Source organism: Culicoides brevitarsis, chromosome 1 (assembly GCF_036172545.1).
Source record: "Culicoides brevitarsis isolate CSIRO-B50_1 chromosome 1, AGI_CSIRO_Cbre_v1, whole genome shotgun sequence".
NCBI classification, from domain to species: domain Eukaryota; kingdom Metazoa; phylum Arthropoda; class Insecta; order Diptera; family Ceratopogonidae; genus Culicoides; species Culicoides brevitarsis.
This window is the reverse complement of record NC_087085.1, coordinates 24,978,889-25,001,898: the sequence shown is the minus strand read 5'-3', so window position 1 is coordinate 25,001,898 and position 23,010 is coordinate 24,978,889. Positions and strand designations below refer to the sequence as shown.

Genomic DNA, 23,010 nt, shown 5'->3' with positions numbered 1-23,010 from the left:
ATAAAGATGTTAAGGAAGGTGTAGTATAATGACCCATGTCGTAGATATTTTTTTTGTCGACGGTGCTTATTATTATGATTATTGGCAATTGTGTGTAAAAATGTGCAAGTGCGATGGTGATGATGATGATGAGGTTAGCCTGCAATGTCGATATATGACATGGGAATGCACTTGTGGAATTATGTTATTTTACGCTTGTTATGAAAGATATTGTCGAAGAAGAAAATTTTTAGTTTTTTTTTTAGTTTTATTGAAAAAGTGCAAGAGGTAAAAAATTTTTTTACAGTTACTGGTAGTTGTTGTTGGTTTACAGATGTTATCGGACATGTAACTGGGTCTTAAGGTTACCTGTTTTTTATTGAATTACTGAAAGGATTGTCATATATGTTGGTAGTTCAGGTAAAGTTCAAGTGTGTCATCAATGAGCAAATTCTCGCTTCACTTATAATATGAAATGTGTTATTGGTATTTTTGCTTGTTTATGGTTATCGTCATTTTATTTGTTTGACTCTAGATTGATATTTAATAATAATCCTTTCAAGTTTTTAAAAAATGAATTAGATAAAGTGAGTTTGAAAATGTGCCCTCAAATTTACATCATAAGTGTTTCCGCTACATTTTTACCAAATTCTTCTTCTGATTATATTTCAATTCTTAGTCTCACTTTTTTAAATTTTCTTCAATCTCTTCAATTTTCGATAAATTTTGTTGATTTTTCAATATTTAAAAAATAATTTTTACACTTTTGACATGAAATGCCTAATTTAAATAAAAGTCATTTAAAAATTGTATTAAAAATCAAAAAACAAGAAATTGTTGCAAAATTTTAAAAATTCATTAAATTAACAACAAAAAAAATGGATATATGGAAAATATGGATATAAAACCTTAAAAAATTAATAAATAAATTTTTAAAGTAAATGAAAAGCAAGAACAAGTGATAAATTGAAAAAACCCTTAAGTTTTAAACATAGACAAAATAAGTAGAGAAAAATTTAAGTGAAAACAAAGAAAAAAATCTATTGTATTTCAATATTTTAAACCAAAATTAGAAAATTTTCTTTTCCAACTAAATGTTACAATAATGATGCAACGAAAATGTTCTTTCTAATCTTCTCAAATTTCAAAAGAAAACTCCTTAGTAATCATTACCTTTAGACCTTTTGTTCTCCCTTTCTCGTATTACCAAACAGTAATCTTTCAAAACAATACTCTTTTCCAATCTCTCTTGTTTACTCCTGTACTGTATTGTTTTGCAAACCGAAACTTTTGCAATATTATTATATTTACAAAGGTTCTTTATTCCTATCAAGTTTGACTCGAATGGTACCTAGTAATGAACGAGAAACAACAGTGAACTAAGAGTAGATGGAAAGAAAAACAATGATCAAACAAAATCTTACTTTTGACTATTTTCCATTACTTACAGGTGTGCAATGCTGTATATGTTCGTCTAAATTACACACAACCATTGTGTGCCTGCCCACCAAGGTAAATATCCTCCTGACTCTGAACGATACCTATATGTTGAAAAGAAAGAAGGAAAAAAAGTAAATTACATAAATGAGTAATGAACACAGTCCCTCGAGACCTTTCACGATGACCTTTGACTAATAATACAAAAAATAAAACAGAAGGCAACATTTTATATGCTTCTGTTTTGTTTCTTCTTTCATTTATTATTACATTCTAAAGACTTGTTCAATTATTCAGTTGCATCGCCGCGCCGCCTTCCATCCTCCAGACGAGATCGCCTTCCGCATTCTACAACAAAAAAAAATAATTCTTGTTAAAACTGCATAAAATTACATACTTTTGCTTAATTCAACATAACTTTCGTTATGGTCTTACATAATATCCCATTAAAGTATAATATTTCTCGTGAGTCGAGAATAAAAATACATGACAATTACAGAATTTTCTATTTCCTCAAATGAGCTTTTTAACAAGTCCGGAGTCAATTAAAATAAAATATTTTATGCATTAATCTTTTTCTTTCTCTAACAATCTTTATCGAGTAATCAAAGACCCTTTCCTTATATGTAGCACATTTTTTTCTCTTTTCTAGATATCGTGACCCATGTTCCGCAAGTTTGAACGAGGACGATAATCACACACTCAAACTGATCGGTAATGAACAGAAAAAAGCAATCACTTTGGCGAAGACATGCGAAACCACTACTGAATTACGCGATTGTCGCGCACCACGAGACTGGTCCATTCTGGCACTACAAAACACCCGTACCGGCAAGTCACATTATTTGGTAATCTGCAAATGTCCTTCCAACTTCCGTCTCGAGGGTCCTCTGGCACACGATCAACCCACATATGCGGGATTGCCAGGTATCAACGTTTACGGAATGTTGTGTGTCCCACCACAAAATACCCAATCGCAGAGTTTCGTCAGTAAGTGGAAGGAAAATACGCGGTTCCCCGTTTCCTCGTATCGTTCAAAGAACTCGACCATTGTGGCAGAAGAGCGGATCGACACCAACGTTGACGACGAAGACAACGAGATCAAAGAGGAACAAACGGTAGAAAGTGAAACAGCTCGGGCTAATGGGGTCGAAGAGACTACAATTGCCGACAATTACGCCATGCAAGACGAGATCGAGGAAGAAACTGAGCCATCTGCGGACGAGCAAACGCCAGACTTTGAAACAACAGACGACTACTTTGGAACAACCGAAGGATATGGCTACACAACAGACGCCGTAACTATCTCAGACTAGATTTTTTTTTTTTTGTGAATTTTAACGATTGATTTTGTTGTCTTACTGTATTATTGCCCACGAAGTACGTACCGAATAACGTCCATTTCATTCACTTTATTCGATTTTCTTCTTTTAAAGAGTAATCGATGAAAATCGTAACAGAACAGGGGGATTTCTTTTTACACCTTTAATATTTCTCTTTTTATTTTATCATTAACGTTTATCAATTTCTTGCGTACACACGCAGCGAGAGGTGAGAAGTCGATATTCTTGCTTTCATTCCTATTATAAGCCATAATGGAAATGAATGGTAATTATATATTCAGTTCTGATGTTTATTATTATTATCGTTATTACAATGAATCCCGACAACAATGACTTTACAATAATAACATTATACTAAAATTACTCAAGGCTATGTGAGCTGCGATACAGTTGCTGCAGCATCGTGGTATGCTCACAGAGAATTAACTGAATAGAGTATTAACATAGTTTATTATTATTAATTTTTTTTTCGTTTTCAATTTACGCTCGCATCTCACACCTTCCTCTTTGGTTAACTTTTTCTTACTCTAGTTTTTCTTTTCACTTCAATCGCTATTCATGCCATACACTCTGGAGTGTCTTTGGGAAGCTGCGAGATGGATATTTATGAATAATCATCATCATTATCAGCATAATGATCGTCATAAGAGTAATGGATGCTAAAAATACTAGGAGTAGAGGAATTTAATTTTTTTTTTAATTTAATTATTTGACTTTTTATTACTTCAGGTTTTAATTTTAAATTTGATTTTAAAATTAATTTTAAACTATTAATGTATTAAATTATTTTTTTTAACATTTTTCTAAGAAAACATGGAGAAATTGAGCAAAAATATTTTTTTTAAAGCTCGATGGCTTTTTATTTGAATTTTATTACATATTGAGGAAAATTAACTTTCAAGAATGTAAATTGGATTTTTAAAAGTTTTTCCAATAAAGACTGACAAAAAGTCAAATATGTAACCAAATACTTAGTCGACTATGAGGATAACAAAAATCGTATGAAAAACATTATGCAAATACTTTTGTTTTAAACTGCATTTTATCACATCTAAGTAGATGCCACCCCTAATGAATATTTACATAATTTGATATCAATGACCTAACATTATACCATAAAAAGCTACTCAACATTCAAATTAATTTATAACGAGAATTGATGAGATCAACTTTGACTTGCACAAACATTAACCCAATGGAAGGGACAGAAAAAAAACGTAAAAAGGGAATCATAATCATCATTAAGTAAATGACCAGCTTCTTATCCTTACAAGGTTTTTTTATGTTTTATCGCTTATTTCCCGCTGTTAAGGTGTTTCTAAAGATACCGTCCATGAATTGCATTAAAAGTTAATTGAAGCAAATCAAAGCAGATTCAAAAAAAAATATTAAAAAAACGAGTTGATTAAAATACGAAAACCATAAACAACGGTTAGTGTTGATTAAAATAACCAGAACAAACAAAAAATTACCTTAATTACTTCATATTTCAATTAAAAATTAACGGTCCCATTCATTAAAAAATTCTTGCGTTCCATTCCCCATTATTCTTGTTCTAAAGTATAATGCAACATTGACAATTAAATTAATTTTTAACGTAAAAACTTTTCATTTCAATTTTAACCGCATCCCATTTGCTACAAAAAAAAAATGGAAAAAATGTCTCACGTTGATTACTTTCATCTCGGGGCAAATTTACTGTTAAATTTCACACAATCAATGTCGGTGTCACACACACGCCGCTTGCTTATTTTCATCACCTTTTCATAGTTTTCTAAGTATCACTCGACAGTTTCTACTCTCTCATTGTGAGAAGTAAGTAACAGGCAACGTAAGTGAAGTCTCTAGTAATAATAATAATTGTTAATATGTTGCATGTCTATTATTTATATTTTTCATTTCATTTAAATCAAGAGTCATCATGATTCATGACAATCCGGTGGGCCTTTGGTTTTCTTGAATACATGAGGGAATGCGGTTTCTCATAATCTTTTTGTGTGTCGTCGATACGAGACGAGTGAGAAGCGTGAATAACAAGAAAATAATTAGAGATTCTCCTACGATCGGAGTCACATTGATCTTCCTCGCTTTTTTTTCAAACTCACTTATTCATTCTTTCTCCGACGAATATAGCAAAGACGACAAGAAACCTAACCAGAGACCGGATTTAATTTAAATTTACTGCAACAATGTACTTTTTTTCTCGTTTTTTCACGTTACATTGTATCGACAACAATAAATAACAACACAAAACAAGCAAATCTAGCGCCATATAATAAATAATATAAAATATTAATTGACTCCATGGTGTGTTAACAACACACAAAAAATAAAAGTTTTATTTTCTTCACTACTCTTCCTATGATCCATATCAGCTTCTCGTTTTGTGTTGTATTTTTTTGGTTGAGAATGGTTATTATTTTATTGTCTAAATGGGTCATCTGAATATTTTTGGAATTAAATCGTTGCTAGTAGTAGGTTACGTGACCTTCATTTGCAATTTTCAATAGCATTCGATTTGTCATTTCAGTTTTAAACGGAAAATCAAGAAGCACATACAACACCTTTCTAATTATCGTCGAAGAGTTCGAGCATTCTCTCATGAATGACGCTAACAAGCACATCTCACGTCATGCCAAACCACAATGACATGCAAGAGACACACGAGAAAAAAGGCGAAAATGTAAAATCATTGTACAAATTACTATCAAAAGTAAGATTCGTGTTAAAAAGTACTTTTTTATTGCTATCGCATTCATTTACACCAACTTTTGAACTATTCTCGCTGTACAACGAATACGAGAAAAAGAAGTGCTGTAATGTAATAAAATTGAGTGACACACTTTTGTCCCTTTTTTCCCACTGATTCAGCAGCAACTTCACTAACTCTTTTGCTTTTTTTTTTAATATCAAGATCATGTTCAAAGCAAAATCATGTTGTTCGTATGGTTTGTTAGGTCAGTTTGAACATTTTTGTACACATTTGACATCGAGATAAGAGCAAAGCGACACAGAGCACGGTAATAGAGAAATTATGTGAATAACTTTAGATTTTATTGGGAAGAAGCAAAAGTAGAAAGGTGCATGGCTGGCAATAAACGAAATAAATAAACAACGTGTGTTATCGGGACATAAATCATAAGGCTGATTATTGTTATTAATGTTACAATGTAACGGAAGGCTTTGTGAGAAATAATTGGGAATATGTCCTGTGTTTTACTTTCAAGATTTTAATTTATAAAAATGGTAGTTTCTAAATTTTAAAACCACTTGACTCAAAAAAATTCAAATTATTTTTTTTTTAAATCCAGAAAAATACGAAAGGAAGGTTTTCAAAAATTATTAAGAAAATTTCCGATCGAATATGACAGAAAGCCTACTACTTACCATTTCATATACAACAATTTAATTCCGATTCTCCTTAATAGCATCATTTAGCAACTCAATCGGCAACAATCAGTGTACACTTAACTTTTGAACAAGCAGGAGAGAGAATTTCTCTCGTTGTAATCTCAACGTAAATGAGCATGTCTAAGAAATACTTCACGATAATAAATGTCTATAATTTCACGAAGATTATTATTATTGTTGTTGTTGTATTTACTATCTTTATAATAATAATAATATAAATATTATAAAAAATATATTTAAATAAATGAATGAATGAAAGTCACATTATTCGGGCAATCGACAATGCAATGGTAGAGTAAGACACGAAGACATTAATTTATCACGTTTAGAATATAATTTTAAAGTCGATCGTATATTTATTTATTTATATGAAAAAATAAATGATTCGTTTTGATGATAAAAGAAAAAAAAATCCATAAAGTAAGTAGTGCAACTAAATTTTCGTTTGATAAATCTGTATCGAATAAGCTAAAGGAATTTTTTAGATTCATCTCTATGTCTAGATTATAAGAAACAGTATTTATAGTTGAATATTTATTAGAAATTTAAGTCTTTTACACTCACTTTTAAGCTAATTTCTTCGACACACATGACAATATTTATTAAAGTATTTATTATGATAAAGAAAAAAGAAGAGAAAAACACAAGATAAAAAACGCATTTACACGAGTACGTATTCATTTTAATATTAGATTACTCTCCTTTATTTAGGACAAAAATGAAGAAAAAAAAGTTAGCATTTTATAAAATTAATATTAATATTATTACTACATACTTTTAAGTAGTTAACATGATACATGTTTATCATTAATAATTTATGAAAAAAAAAATAAGAAGAAATCTAGATTAAGAATTTAGTGCAAAAAATAAAGAAAAAAAGTGACAAAAATAAAGTAAAAGTTATATTTTTTTTATTAATTGCAGCATTGAAAACAGGAACGAACACACAAATGCTTTCAAAGAGCTTGTTATTTTATTTATTGCTGATAATTTGTTCAAAGTGTCGTCTGTTAGTCGTCTTCTTCTAACACTCCTAAGCGAATTCCGTTATAAGCGTGCATTTATGCAGCATGCCATGTAAATACTATAAATATATGTTTTTAATAATATGTTTTTATTAGCGATGACGACGAGCGATGAGCGATTCTTTCTAACGTAATGAAGTTTAAAATTGATTAATTAATGCTTTAACTATTTTTCATTATTAAATACGAGAAATTCCTGTCTTTTTTCTTTCATTTCAATTAGAAATGAATTACGCTCGGAATTTTGTATGGAAATGTAATGAATGGTTACTTAATGATATAGCGCGGGCGTATGCCACTATCTTACTGGAAGGAAATTGATGGGTATCATGCTGGACATTTGAATTTTCTAAAGTCTGACATTATTTAAATTTTCAAAACCTAAGAAGTTTTGAGGGGGAAAAGTAGAAAAATTATGATTTTTTATAAATTATAAATTTATTAATTATTATATAATTTTAGTTTAAAAAGTTGAGAAATTAATTTGGATCCTGGGAAAAAAATATTTTTCCATCTCCGGACATGGATATTTAGTCATTTACACAACTATTTATTAATTGCTAGTAAAAGTATTTTAATTACCTTGCATATTTTAACACTTTCAGTCTAGTGTGTGGCGCCTTTCTTTTATTTTATCATTTTATGTTTATTGCAATTCAAAATTGTAAAAGATGAAAATTTTTGATTTTATTTTACAACCTACAATAAATGGATTTCTTAATTAGTTATTTATACTGACTAAACGTTAAATTATGAGAAAAAAAAGTTTCTTTTGTTTAAAATTTGTAATTTGTAATACAATCCACTTACCGATTCAATCTGATTTACGCTGATTTGCAAATAAAATGTAAGCAATAAAAGTCAAGTCACCAATTGAGCTTGAAACGAATAAAATGTTGGGACATCAATTGAATTGAAATAGTTTGTGTGGAAAAGAAAGTGAATCGAAAGAAACGTGATGTGCGGGAATCTTTCTTTCCATAGCAATAATAATAGTCATTTCGTGTTCTTTATTTTTTTTTATTCGCTAATGCCTTTATTATTTTAATGTATTCATAATGATATACGTTTAAAAGGTAAGTTATATAAATTTAAAAAAAAAAGTCAATTGAAAACCTTCTTACTAGTTGCGATTTGTCGCTGTTGGCGGCGGAGGAGGTCCTCGTTTCATCAAATCTTCCAAGTAGTTGTTCAGAATCGATGAGCGCTCGTGATGCAAGTGATCCAAATCCAAATATCTGTGACAAAAAAAAACATATTTTTACTGTTTTTTTCTTTAAATTTAATAATTACGAACACCTACCTTTTGTCATTCTTTAATATTTCCTCAATTTCTTTCAAGTGATTCGGATTCTCTCTCACCATTTCGTACGACTTGTGCGTGATGAGTTTTGTCTCTGACAGCAATTCCCTGAATGAGGTCTTTGCAAGCATCGTCTTGTCTTTGACATAGTCACGGAACTCACGTTCGCACTGCCAGAAAATTGGACAAATTAGCAACATTTTTTTTTGACAGAATAAGGTCGCTTCAAATTTATTCTGAACTTTTTGTCCCATTTTTTTTTTACCAAATCGGTTTTGAAATACTATTTCTTAAAGTTTTTTAAAAATTTATAAAAAGAAACCCTGTTTTTGGCTTTGGAAATGGGTTATAGGATAAAAAATTCGAAATAAATTTCGATTGGCCTAATTAAAAAACTTACCTTCTCACTACTATTGAACTTCAAGTAACGTGGATCATCTCTTATGAGTCTCTTAATTTCCTTCCAAGAGCTCGTTAGTGAGAATTGGGGCAATTCTTCTAGCATTTCGCGGAATTTGTCACGTTTTTTCTTCGAAAGAGTGTTAATGTGCTCCTCAAACAAGGTTTCTTTCTCTTCGCGACTCAGCATGTCTGCCATGTCGTAACGACTGTCCTTCTTAAGAGCCTTTTTAGATTCCTTCCATGTGACATCGGTTTTGACTAAATCGACGAGCAGAGCGTTAAAAACGCGTACTGCTTCGTCACGTTTGTGATTTTCACGTTCCTTGTCAAGGAAACGCATTTGCGAGGCGAGCGCTTTCTGAACTTCCATTTCGCGATCTTTGATGGCCTCTTCGGCCGTCCGCTTCATCCGTTTCTCTGGAACAGGTTCTTCTTCGTTATCAGTACCAGGATGCTCACCATCTTCTTTATCCGTATCTGACTTGTGATCCTCGTCATCGTCCGCATCCTTGTCTTCTTTACCTGTTTTGTTATCCTCCTTTTCTCCCGAATCCTTATCTCCCGTCGATCTTTCACTGGACCGCCGTTTCTTCGTCGACTCTTCTTTGCGATCTTTATCTTTGTTCGACTTTTTCTTTTCTTTCTCCTACGCATGCAGAGAAATAGCAAAAAAAAAATGAGATGTTAAAAGGTGTTGAAATAGCATGACAAGATATAATCAAGTAATTAATGAGTTAACACAAGATTTGAATACTTACGCGTTTCTTCTTTTCATCTTTCAGCATTTTACAGTAGTCATGAAAGTAGTCTTCGCGCGTGATCGAGTCGCCAACTGCTTTGTAACGAGAGTCTTTGTCATCAATCTTCTTCTTGACGTCGGACCAGCGTTGGTGCCGATCGATGTCATTTTCTCGAAGCAAGTCGAAAAAGTCTTTGCGTATCTGCGATTTTCGTATGAAAAAGAAAGAGAGAGAAAAATAAAAAAAAGATTAAAAACCGACATTTAAGCTTTTTTTCCCTTATGAACTAAAAACTTAAATTTAAGAGATGTGGGAGGGCACTTGATTGAGACATTGGATGCTGAAAAAAAAGTTTCAAAATTAATTCTGAAAGAAATTTCGTTAAGATTGTGAGACGGACAAACACCCGGACAACATTGCAGAGGAGATTCTTTTTAGTACCATGAATCACGAACTAGCAATAGAACGGCGAAAATCGCTTCTTCTCACATCTTTCTCTTGATCGAGCCAAATCTGTTGACAACAATAACAAGCTAAATGGTGCAAAGCACACGCACGCACGCTTGTGTGATCAGAAGATTCTGTAGGGAGTGCAATCTCTTGTATATATCGAATATTTTTTGAGTGTAAATAGAAATAGATTATCTTGCATTTACTCAATTTTTACGATCATTGGCATGATGCTCCTTCAGTATATCTCCGGATCCTAGAAAAGGTTCTTTTCCTCTTTACGTTCAACTGATAACTGACGAAGGAGGACGCATCAACGTCAACAGAAACAACACGGGAACCTGTTGCTAGTATTAAAAATCTTTGACTGACAAAAAGTGCTTTGTGCGTATTCACAAAATCAATTAGGTTTATAAAAAATTCAAATAAATATTTATAGGTTACAGAAAAGATCGTGATTATTAAAAAAAAACCCTGCAAAAAAGCCTAAATATGAAGTTTGACGTGTATAAATTTTACTAACCTGCTCCTTCTTTTGGTGCTTATCCTCCTTTTCACGTTTCCGTACCTCCACAATGTACTCGTTGAAGAGACTTTCTCGCTCTCGCATTTTCTCAATTGCCCTGAAATGCTCGTCTTTCGAGTATTTTTTGGCAAAATCATCAAAGGACGATCTGAAATTAAATATTCTTTAGGCTTCCATTCATACCAATGTCAAAAAAAAAATGTACTTACTTTCCATGCAGGTTGGCGTTCTCCATGAGCGTGCGAAAGTCTTCTCGTTTCTGCCGGAGTTTGTTCCGCTTTTCACGTCGTTCCTCTTCAGCCCTATCTTTTACATACCTTTCGAAGACCTGTTTGCGCTCACGAGATGTCAACAGCAAATACCTTGGGTCAAACACGATTTTGTGAAGTTCTTTTTCCCACGTGCTAAATGCCGACACGTCCTTTTCTCGCAACATTTCTTTAAACTGCTTGACTCGTTGTTCCAATGGCACAGTAGCTCGTTCTTTCGCTGCTTTCATCTCAGCATCCATCACTTCTTCCTTTTCATTGTTTGCTGTGTTGTTATTGGCGGATGGTAGTTTTGTTTCTTCTAAAAAAATGGAAATTTTTGAAAAATCTTGTTTTGAAATACTAAATTTTTCGAAAGTCTTACCCAATTTAATTTTTTTATTAATTGAATTATTGAGTTCCGGTTCACTGTCACTGGATTCGGTGTCTGACCGTTTTTTGCTTTGTTTGATAGCTTCTTGAACCTTGTTAGATTCTTCCGTCTTTGTGTCAGATTTGAAGCCAGATGTTGTTAACAGAGCTTCCGGTAGAGTTTTTATCGCTTTATCAACATCTGGACGATTAGCGAGCTCTGGAGGTCTTTCCCACAACGATGTACGAGTTGATGGGTTGTAGAAAAAGACACGACCATCTCCAGTCCAAACAACGCACCTAAGAGATTTATTTTAAGAATTTTGTTCATTTTTTTCCAATTTTAAGACTTACCACGGAGTTCCAGCAATTGGCGTTGATGATATTGGTCGACTTTTATCTTGAGGCTTTTTCGCCTTTTCTTCTTGCTCTTTTTTGCGCTTTTCAGCTTCAAGTTTTTTCTTGCGCTCTTCTTCCTCGGCTTTGGCTTTTGTCGGACTAAAGTTTGCATTACCTAAAGAATCAAAGGAAAGAGCATTGTTCTGAACTTTGTCTTTATCCGATACGGGATTCATGACTGTTGGTTGCTTTGGGCGATTTGCTGCTGCAGCTTTCATTTCTAAAACAAAAAAACCAATTTTTGAAACAGAAAATTAGAATTTTTTAATGAATCTTACCTTCAACTTGTCTCATGACCTCGGGTTTTTCCCACACAGACTCGTTCTTGGATGCGTTGTAATAATAAGGACGTCCATCTGGTGCCTTATGTTCGGTCCATTCTGCTGCACGTGCCAACAATTGAGGGTCAATTTCGGCATCAACGTCCTTTGCTTTGATCGCTAGCCATTGTTGCGGATGGATATTTCCCCAGGGGAAAGCTTGTTGGGGCTAAATAAAAAAAATACTGGGTTATTTAAGATCTGGAAGAAGAACTAGATTGCATTCTTACAGCTGGTTGTTGAAAATTCGGTGGTGGCATCATGAATGGCGGCGGTCCGCTGAAGAATGGTGGAGCTCCGAATGGCGGCATTTGTCCTTGCGGTGGTCCCATTCCCGGCATTCCTGGCATGCCAACGGGTTCGCGTTTCTGCATCTGTTGTTTCTGTAAATTTTCTACTTCAGCTTGCGTCATTACCTGAACATTCGGTCCCGTGGGCCGAGACCAAGTTGTTTGTCGCGTAATCGAGTGGTAGTAGTAGCTTTTACCCTCTTCCGTCTTTGTTTCGATCCAGAGCTCGTTATTTGGTCCCATGGGGCGAGGTGGTCCTTGCGGCATGCCTTGTGGCGGTCCGAAACGTTGAGCTGGCGGAAATTGCTGGGGAGGAAATTGCTGCGGCGGATGTTGATGTTGTTGCTGCTGCTGCTGTTGCTGAATCGGCATTACATGAGGAGGCATTTGTTGGGCGTGCATTGGCTGCTGCACCGCTACATGATGCTGGTCCGGCGAAGATTGTTCCACGGCACTGTCGAAAATACCCTAATTTATGCAAAAATTATTCCAAAAAATGCCAAAATTAAAAGCTTACGAATTGCTCGATTGGTCATCCACTTCATTGTCATTCATGGCCGCTTCTGTTGGCGTGCATCCGTTCTCCATCGTGCTAGATCCACACTAAATCACAATATCCGAAGAATTGAGTAAATGTCCAAAAAATTAAGTAAATTTCCTAAGGATTGAGTAATGCATGAGCTATGAATGATCTGGAGTTGACACTGAATTCACAAAGGAATTCAGTGATTTGCTTCACGCTAATTCGCAGTTGAATTAGCGTCAAGGCAAGCTTTCAAATCTGCTTTCCGTAATTGAGTCGGCTGCAATTGATAAAGTTGAATTAGCAGGCCCGTATGTTTCGTGCTGCCTGTGTGACGCGTATACCCGTACAGCCATAGAATGTTCCACCGTACAGCGTACGGAATCACGTATGAATTCGCAGGTCTGGCGATTTGCATGGTGAGTTTTCATTGCGAACGACTGGTACTCTGAGGGTTTTCCTTGAATTTCCAAAAATTTCCAAGGATTTTTCCTAAAACTTTGTTTGGAAGATGCACCTTTATGACAGACAATTAATATTATTGACACTTTGTGCAAAATTTTCTCATAATTTTAGTTTAAAATCAAATTTTTCCGATTTCTTAAGCCTCGCTTTCCAAATTTCTTAAGCAAAAAAAATTTTCTCGTCACAGTTTTTCATGTTTTTGTATCTGTACTACTATGTGTCAAAGATCCAATCTATATAACTGTGACATAAAATTGCTCTACCATTAGCGGTTTAAAAGTTATTAACTTTCAAAGTTAAAATTTCTTCACGATCTTGAATGGATTTTAAGTTTCTTGATTTTTTTTAAAGAGATTTTTCAGGCTGTGGGATGCTATTCGGTCAAGAGAGTTCAGTTTTTGGAGCTAAAAAGGAGTTTCTGCTGGGTAAGTAACGAAATATTGGTTTAAATTCCTGTATTGCAAGGTATGTAATGAGAAGCGGCCGACAGCTCGGTTTGCTAAATGAGGCCACGTTGGTGGTCTGTCCTAATACTTAAATACCTGCTTGATTTCTGGATTATTTTGTGAAGGTGGTCTGTTGTTTTTCATAAATACGGTTTTCGTCTCCGTAATCCTTATCCAGTTCGAAATTCCCTTCTTCCAAACTTTATTTTCGAAGTACTGCAGAAATTTCTCGTCAGCTTTTGTCATCGACTATGATTCGCTCCCAATTATTAGAACTTGACTGATGAAGGTAATGTAGAATGTTACATTTGTAGCCTTTTGTTAGCTACTCTGACCTCGGTTAACGTTTGAAACCACAAGAGCATCTCTTTACGAGGTATCTCCATCAGCAAGTATCAATGCTCTAAAGTACATTTACGAATTCTTCAAAAACTTCGAATTCTTGAATATATTCGCCATTCTTTCTTTGGTTTTTGTAAAAATGAGTTTTAAGTGACTTTTTTGTGAAGTTAGAGCAACATAATAGAGAATGATTCGGACTAAAAATTAATGACACCAAAGTATTTTTCGTTAAAAATACATCCAGATTTTTATCTTCAGCTGTAACACTTTTCTAAGCATAATATAGAATTTAACTTATCATAAGCATGAGTCAGTTTCTTCTTTTTGATAACGGGAATTCGGCGCGATAAATATTTTTCACTTTAAAAAAACTACCTATACCTTACATTTCAAATGAAGCAATGATAAGTACTTCAACATCATTTTACTTTTTTTTTATTTGAATAAGAATTTAATAGATCACAAGAAAATCGTGTATCGTGTGTTTGACTGACATCAACACTTCTCAGAAATTTTATAACAACTTTTGTAGTGCCCACATATATTGACAATTTTATTCAACATCGTGATATGTATCTCAAATTATTTGTTTTTTAATTTTTCGCGCATCAAAACGTGAGATAATATAATCAATCAGCAGACACCGTCAGATCAAAAGTCATGTGCTTCCAAAAACTAAATCGCCATAAATTTAATCTAATCTTATCGAAAATTGATACTCACTGTAGATATTGCAAATTACTGATCTAAATACTTCCGAGTTTTTTTTTTCAAAGTTTTGTATACTTGATGTCTTATCAGTTTGCAACGACGATAAATTTACGGGGAAATGTCTTTGTGTCGTCAAATTGTTTCCCAATCAATCATATTTCAAACAATGAATAGACATGTTTTTCTTCATAAAAAAGTGGTTTAAGCGGATAATAATGTGTAAACTTTCTGCCAATTTTCATTGTGCAATTTTTTTTACTGAATTTTACTGATTTTGATTCCTAATTTAATGTAAACCAATAAAGTCTTTAATGAAAAAAATATTTAATTTATGATAATTTTTTATAGAAATGTAAGAAAATGACAAAATTCAATTTGATATCATTATAAAATTATTATAATCATTAAAACAAACAAAAATCATTAACCCATAAATAAACGCAGACAAACACACCACAGAAATAGAACTAACCTTTACCAATATTATTTTTATTTAATCGGTATTATTTTTTAAAAACCCCATATCTCGTCGTCGTCTCTTGTCAAACTTTTTCACGCGTATTGTCTACAACATTTTATACCCCACCCCGTAATAAAGATAATTTTAAACTTGAAAACTTATAAGTAACATCTATTTGAGCCACGGATAATTCAGTCTTGTCCGAACGTTAGAACAGTTACAATCACGAAATATAGCGACAGCTCTGTGGAAAATTACGTCTAGTAAAAAAATAATAAAATAATTGTCGCGCGCCGCAGAATTCATACATAAATAATATATTTATTCGTTAACGTAAAACTAAGTTGTTGTCTCATTCTCCTGAATTTTATTTAAATTATTTAATACAAAGTTATTGATTTCTTCCGTTTTTGTGTGTCAACATTGTCCCAATAATAATATTATTACGGTTAACAAAAATTTTCAAGATCAGAAAAGTGTACTATCAGTGGGAGTGAATTTAAAAAAAAATATTAAATACAAAAATGTAAAAAAATAATAGTTATTTAATTTCTACGGATATATCACGACTGCTTTTAAAAGTACATCAAGAAAAACAATAAATGTCAAAATGAGCAATACAATAATTTTACAATTAAATCTGATTTTCATAAATCAACCAAAGAATAGCAGAAGTGAAATAAATTTCCGGAAATTATTGCCAATGTTAAGTGTTTTCCTACTAGTATTATCCAGTAATTTTGTCGCTTGTGATAACGGTAAGCGCCTCTATTCAATGTTTTATTGATTGAATTGAATCATCGATAAAAAATTAAAACAAAAAAAAAGTCGTATGAGTGATAAGGCAATTCCGTCAAAAACAAACAAAATTCCCAAACAAATCTCTGTTAATCCCTGTTTATTGTCTTGTTTGTTGTTTTCATTCATAAGTCAATACAAACAATTAAAATTTGACGTTCTTTTTTTTCGCAGAAAATTACACAGATAAAGATAGAGAGCGACTACTTCATAGTTACCATAACATTGTGATAAAAAGTGAAATTGAAAGTAGCAATATAACGGGTATCTTGCCGTTTCTTGGGGGTTTTTATCACACGGTGTACCATGCACTGAACAATAGTGAGCTCGTGCGAGAAGAAGACTGTGAACCACCTTCCGCAATAAACGACTTTCCAGGAACGATTTTTCCAGGTAAGTTTATCAATGCAATTTTTATGACTTTTGTCGCGCAAGAAATATCTTATCACAAATTCGTTATCAAACAATTAATCTATTACTGTTTTTATCAAAACGGTAAAAATAATGATGGGTCGTAAACAAATTAACCACAATGTATCACTTATTAATTAGTTTTTATATTTTTTTTAGAGGATTCCCTTTTAAAAGGAGCTGTGATATTTCATATTTTGGCAGCGATATATTTCTTATCGCTCCTTGCAGTGGTTTGTGGAAGTTATTTCATACCCTCAGTCGAATGCATCTGCGAGGATTTACATCTTTCCACAGTGAGACATAATTTTTTCTAAAATATATTTGTAAAAAAAATTAATTATTTTTTTCCAAATAAATAGGATGTGGCTGCAGCTACCTTCATGGCAACCGCAACCACGATGCCAGAATTTTTTACAAATACTATCAGTACCTTCGTAACGGACTCTGATTTGGGTATTGGAGCCATCATTGGTAGTATGCTTTTTAACACGTTAGGCGTGTCGGGATTAGCTGCTTTGGCGTCACGAAAAGTGAGACCCTTCCCCATTTTTGAGTAACTTACGTGTCATACTAACCTTGTAATTTTCAGTCTATCTCAATAGAATGGTGGTCCATATCACGCGATGCCCTCCTTTTTGCCATCCATATATCATTACTTGTTGCCTTCGCCTTTGACGGAGTGATTGTGTGGTATGAAGCGACAGTATTTGTTATTTTGTATGTCGTTTACTTCACCATCATGTTCCAAAACAAAAGAATATCGAAATATGTGAAGCCTTTTCTGGAGAAAAATCTTTTCTGTTTTAGGAAGACGAAAATTTATGGTAAGTTGAGGATTTGTTTTGTAATTTATGTATAACTCACGTTAATTTTTTTTTTACTTTTCCAGACATCGATCACGTTCAAGATGTGACCGTAAATAGCGATTCTGGCATTTTTGACAAGGAAACATCCAACAGTCCAACGTTTAGTCACACAAACTCCGAAATAAGGTACAAAAGCAACGATAATGGCTGCGTAAATAAGGCTTACACAAAAACAGAAGATGAAAACACATCAACAGGTGATCCAGAAAAACCTTTTAGTGGTCATTTGCCAGTCGTTGGACCTCACATCATCGAAGACGAGGATTTAGATGACATGACTTTATGGAAACTTCCATGGGGACGTGGATCGTTGAAGGTACCTTTAACTTTTCTGTTAGTTTTCTAATTTGTAATCATTAATTTTTATTTTTAGTGGTTTTTATGGATCTACTCGTGGCCGATTCGGTGTTTCTGTACATGTTTAATTCCAAATCCCAAAACTTATAGAAGTTTATATCCTCTAACATTCATTATGTGCATGATAGTATTAGCAGCAAACTCTTATATGGTGAAAAAAAAGTTTTTACAAGTCATTTTGACATTTTTAACAAGAAATCCTCCTTTTTTAGGTTGTATGGATGGTAACCGTTATTGGATTTACTTTTAAAATACCAGAATCTGTAATGGGACTGACATTCTTAGCGGCTGGAGGATGTTTGCCAGAAGCCTTTTCAGCAGTTATCATGGCAAGAAAAGGTATCTTAACGATATTTTACCCTTTATAGCCATTTAAGTATAATAACGGATTTATTTTAGGCGATGGAGCACTTGGGATCTCAAACTCGCTAGGTTCAAATTCCTTGGCTGTTCTTTTCTCTCTTGGTTTTCCGTGGTTCCTGAGAATAATGGTTGACAAAATTAAAGGCGAAGCAGGAAACGTCATTATTTATAACAATGGCTTGGAGTTTACTATCATCATACTTCTGCTTGCCTTAACATCCCTCTATATAATAATTTCCTGTACCGGTTTTCGTTTAACACGAACAGTCGGTTTCATACTTCTCTTTTTCTACACAGTTTTTGTCACAATTGGCATTTTGATGAACATGGGACTCCTCTTTTCGTTCATTGGAGGTCCCATTAGCGGCGAGTGCTAATAATAAAACTAGTTTTTATAATAAAAGTTCCTTACAAACCTAAGAAATTCACCAAAAATCGTTATATTTGCTCGAAAATGAAAGCAAAACTGTTCAAAGAGAAATTTTATTGCTAACAACTCACAAAAAAAAACACGTCAATAAATCTAATTCTAGTAGGAAAGGAATCAGAGAGGATTCTTAACTTAATTTTAATATTTAGAATAACAATTGTGGGTATCAAACAAAAAATTCTTAAAAAATAAATAAATAATAACTAAACTTTTTCTAGTTTCTGACGAATTGCGATCTTTTATGGCATGGAACCTCATTTGATATTTTTGGATTTTATTTACAGAAAAAAGGCTTTTGGTTTTCTATCCTTACTTTGGCTCAAATACTGACTTACATAATACTTTTCTCTAATATCTTTTTGTCTACATTGATCATCGTCCGCATGTCGGTAAATTGACGGTAAAGAAGACATTCATTTCGATCAAACTTGCGGAAATCAGGAAAATGGCGTACATTATCAAACAAGCATTTCCAACTCGACGATCCAGTCGAAATTTGTTCAAGTAGAAGGCGACGTACAAAAGAAGGAGTGTTCCAAGTAACGAAATCGCCGAGTATTGGAGGCCATAAGAGTTAATTCCCACCCAATGTTGTCCTTGTTTAATCGGAACAAAGGCAGATTTGATTAGCCATGGCAAACCAAGGCATAGCAAAATATCAAAGGTGTTTGATCCGATCGAGTTACTAATTCCCATGGAGCCGTGACCTAAAATGAAAGTTAATAAAAATTTCAAAAATTAAGTTCGGTGCCTCATTATCTGAGTATAAAAAAAAATTAAAATTTTTAAAAATAGTATTTCAAAACCATTTTTTTATCTTTTTCCAATTTCAAAAATTTTAAACCTTATTTTTCAATTTCATTTAGAGCAATATCACTGAAAAATTCTCACCTTGCTTTGCAACAATGACACTCGAAACAGCTTCAGGCACGCTTGTGCCCGCAGCCAGGAACGTTATACCCATTACTGAATCAGGAATTCTCAAAGTGTCACCTAGAATCGACATAAATCATTAAAAATCTTACAAGAAAAATTAAAAAATGCTTACCAACGACAGTTATAAACCACGCTACCAGATAAGACAACGATCCGATCCAAATGATGCACATAATGAACGTTAATGCAAACCATTTTTTCAATTTTGGTTTTTCGCAATCAGGAATGGTGAAGTAGAAAACAAGGTAAATTGGCCAAGTTAAGACCCAAGACAGCTGTGTGAACCACCACTTGCCTTTTGGAAATGTAAGGAGCTTGTATTCATCTTCGCCATGACTCAAATCGACAGACGATGCACCGAGATACGGTTGTTTTACCGCCAATTCGTCTTGTGTTACTTCTTTTTCGGGTTTGGGAACCGTTTTGATGTCGGAAGATGATGCGGGCTCGTTTTTCGTACTTGACGTAGGCTCTTCTATTCGTGGCAGGCTCTTCAGACTGCCATTGTGTTGGGGATTCGTTGGGTCTTGTTTCAATGGTTGACCTTGTTCAATCATTTCTATTGAGATAACGTTAAAATAAAATAAAAAAAAATATATTTTATGTCTAACAAATGGACAGTACCTAATTCCTTTGCTTTGGATTTTGACTTAAAACTACAACAAAGAGTGTCGTCGTGTGATCTACGTTTTTGTGCATGCCGAACACCACCTAAAGTTGTGAATTTGTGCAAAAATGTGAATATCGCGAGTAAACCATATCAACTGATCGACTTACCTCTCGCATATTTTTGTATCGTTTTATCGTAGTACATGATGGCAATATAGACAAAATACAGCAGGACAAGAATCAATGCTTCATACCATTCGACGCGTTCATCATGAATGATGTATATTAAAATTGACACTGTCATGCCATACGCAAGACAATCTCTTGTCAAGGGCCACCAATCTAGCGGGACAATCATACCGGCTCCGATTCCACAACATCCCGCCACCCCGAAAATATTAAAAACCGCACTTCCAACAATTGTTCCCAATCCTATGTCACCTTCAGTGATAAATGTCCCGATAACGTTCACAAAAAGCTCTGGCGCAGAAGTTGCTGCTGCCATGAACGTTGCTCCCGCGACATCATTTGACATATTGAGTGCATGACAAATTTTTTCCACTGCAGGTACAAAATATTTATCACAAACCACAGCCAAGGCAACGAAAAGATACAGGCTTCCGAGCACATGCAGCAAGACGAAACCTTGTCGTCGCTGCTCCTCTGTGAAAAGATCTTTGGGGAAGTCGTCGATTGCGGGTTGTGTGCAATTTCCACCTTAAGATAAACGATTTTAACAAATTTACATTAGTTACGGAATGAATTTTGATTATTTTTAATTAAAATGCCAACAACAACAGAACATGAGAACAGAACAATTAATATTGATTAACTTTTTATTTAATTTTATTCAAAAACTACGAGCGTAATTAACTTGAGTTATTTGCAGTAGGTACAGATGAACTCACGGACACACCTTCGAGCACAAACAAAGCACGCGATCTGATTGTGATGAATTTAGACCCATAACAAGTAAACAAGTTATTGATTATGAGTGCGACAATTGATTTTGACAAATCGTTAACAAAGCTTTAATTTTAATAATAATTTCAGACTTAAAAAGAATAACGGGTTTCTTTTTACAGACAATGATAATATTATCACGTGACGTCTAAAAAACATTTTTTTCCTTAATTTTAAGGTCAACGATTTTAAAAAAGAGATATCGAGAAAATTTTTTTCTTTATAGTTGAAGTTGGTATGTATTATTTTCGGCTTTTGAGATAAGTTGCAAAAAACAGGAAAATGCACTAAAAGGAATACATATATGAAAAATTTGAACAAAAAATAAAAAAGTTCATGTTTTAAAATGACTTAAAATCAGCTAAAACTATTAACAATACTTAAAAAGCTTGTAAATATGGTGAAAATTTCTAACAATTTCATTTTATGTTTCTTTACCTATTATTTTAATTTTTTATTTATTATAATTTTTTAATTTAATCAACTACATTTACTAATTTTTTAAAAATTATTTAATTTTTTTTTTCACCAATGTTTCAAAGTTTTTTTTAGAAATTTTATTGAAAAATATTGAAAATACATTTTTATGCTCAAAATATATACTCATGACAAAAATGTCTATTTTTAACTCTGCTAAGCTCAAGCTCTTTAAACATATGTGTTTTTCTCAGATATACTCATAGCTCTAAAAATTACATCTGCACTTTGTAAAAAATGGTATTTCAAACAAATTTAACCTATATCCAAGTACCACCTTATACTTTTCAAACACAAGAGAGACAGTCATAATTTGAGAATTTTGATTGCAAATAAACAAAATATGACGAAAAACTTTAAACTTTGTCAAGTATTTTGTAAATAAAGTCTAAGTTTACACAAGTGTAACAAAATTGATGCTGAAATTGTATGTTCTTTTTGCTCTCTCTCTCAATCTAATTTTTTTGTACACTTGTACTTATTGTTCACGAAACATAAGAAAGTACAAATCAACCATAGTCGTCTAATAATATAATATAATAATGATATCAAGTACATCCACGACAATCCACATTCAAAGCAATCGCCTGGCAATGTTCGTTCCTGAACTTTTATTATATTTTTTTTTACAATTGTTCTCTTTTGGAATTCTAGACATCACAACAATAACTATATTTGTTATGTTATACATATGTATTATTATACACTAGGAATTGTTTTGAATTACGCATCCAACTTTTTTTTCACAATTTTAATATGTTTATCACTTTGTTTTTTTTTTTTTTTTTTTGTCTAAGCATTGACAATGTTCTTTAATCAAAAATTGTAGTGAGCTTTTGTTTTGTACAGTTTCAGCACTTTTACACTGAGAAAAGTCCAAGTTATGTTGATAATTCAATTAAAGTAAATGAATTCTTGGTGCACAGTAAATTTATGTAAGGCGGATTCATTATAATCATCATATTCTTCATCTCCTTGATCTTTCACAATACTAAATGTATTTTTTTTCGTTGTGTGTTTCATTCATAAGTAGTTCTCATTCTTGAAATGAACGGAACAAAATGTAGCACGATAAAGAGCTTAATTGAATTTTCTACACTTGCGGTGTGCGTTAGAAACTTATTTACTTTCCGAATATTTGTTTAATTTAATTAACTTCACCATACTGTCGTTAGTTATTATTTCATTATCGCTTTTAATCGTCCAAAAAAGGCAGACAAAAACAAAACACTCGAAAGTTTTTAATATCTTCGTATCATTTTTTTTTTTCGTTAACACTGCGAATTTTGTTGCTATTCATCATTTGATTTCATTAGTCCAATATTTCGACGTCGACACCAACGTCACGTACCATAAACTAAAGTAATATTTTCCCAGTCAACTTCCATCTCTTAATAATTCTTAATTTTTGGGCTACACTAAATAAACTTAACGCAAATTTTATCGTGTCCGATTGACACCAAAGCTAGCTACCGACTAACGTGGGGAGAGGTTTTTATCAGAGACTACAAAATATTGGGAGACTCCTCTGTATACAAACACAACTTTAAACAAAAAAAAAATTCAAAATAGAGTTGCGAACGAACGTGAATGAATGTAAAGATA

At 33.1% G+C, this 23,010-nt stretch overlaps 3 protein-coding genes across 5 annotated transcripts; 1 reads left to right on the top strand and 2 right to left on the bottom strand.

Annotated features, from left to right (window-relative positions):
- Positions 1-8,209: 8,209 nt before the first annotated feature.
- Positions 8,210-12,909, bottom strand: LOC134837751 (transcription elongation regulator 1). 2 transcript variants are annotated; one of them, XM_063853147.1, is made up of 11 exons: positions 12,763-12,909; positions 12,186-12,699; positions 11,914-12,124; positions 11,591-11,855; positions 11,250-11,536; positions 10,826-11,186; positions 10,614-10,764; positions 9,659-9,841; positions 8,899-9,546; positions 8,499-8,668; positions 8,210-8,433 (listed from the first exon to the last, which is right to left on the bottom strand). In XM_063853147.1, the coding sequence occupies exons 1-11, from the start codon at positions 12,831-12,833 to the stop codon at positions 8,319-8,321; spliced, it is 2,976 nt and encodes a 991-aa protein (XP_063709217.1). In that variant the 5' UTR covers positions 12,834-12,909; the 3' UTR covers positions 8,210-8,318. The 2 variants fall into 2 exon arrangements, with proteins under 2 accessions (XP_063709217.1, XP_063709210.1); XM_063853140.1 differs by having other exon boundaries at positions 10,826-11,536.
- A 2,491-nt stretch (positions 12,910-15,400) lies between these two features.
- LOC134828157 (sodium/potassium/calcium exchanger Nckx30C-like) lies at positions 15,401-18,649 on the top strand. The gene is made up of 9 exons (XM_063841147.1): positions 15,401-15,950; positions 16,165-16,383; positions 16,561-16,697; positions 16,764-16,934; positions 16,994-17,228; positions 17,294-17,586; positions 17,644-17,778; positions 17,840-17,966; positions 18,027-18,649. The coding sequence occupies exons 1-9, from the start codon at positions 15,803-15,805 to the stop codon at positions 18,365-18,367; spliced, it is 1,806 nt and encodes a 601-aa protein (XP_063697217.1). The 5' UTR covers positions 15,401-15,802; the 3' UTR covers positions 18,368-18,649.
- LOC134828158 (sodium/potassium/calcium exchanger 4) lies at positions 18,477-22,870 on the bottom strand. Of its 2 annotated transcripts, XM_063841148.1 has the most exons (6): positions 22,757-22,870; positions 20,134-20,682; positions 19,981-20,067; positions 19,469-19,915; positions 19,312-19,413; positions 18,479-19,127 (listed from the first exon to the last, which is right to left on the bottom strand). In XM_063841148.1, exons 1-6 carry the CDS (start codon positions 22,791-22,793, stop codon positions 18,793-18,795), a joined length of 1,557 nt encoding a protein of 518 aa, XP_063697218.1. In that variant the 5' UTR covers positions 22,794-22,870; the 3' UTR covers positions 18,479-18,792. The 2 variants fall into 2 exon arrangements, with proteins under 2 accessions (XP_063697219.1, XP_063697218.1); XM_063841149.1 differs by lacking the exon at positions 19,981-20,067 and having other exon boundaries at positions 18,477-19,127.
- Between the last annotated feature and the right edge of the window lie 140 nt (positions 22,871-23,010).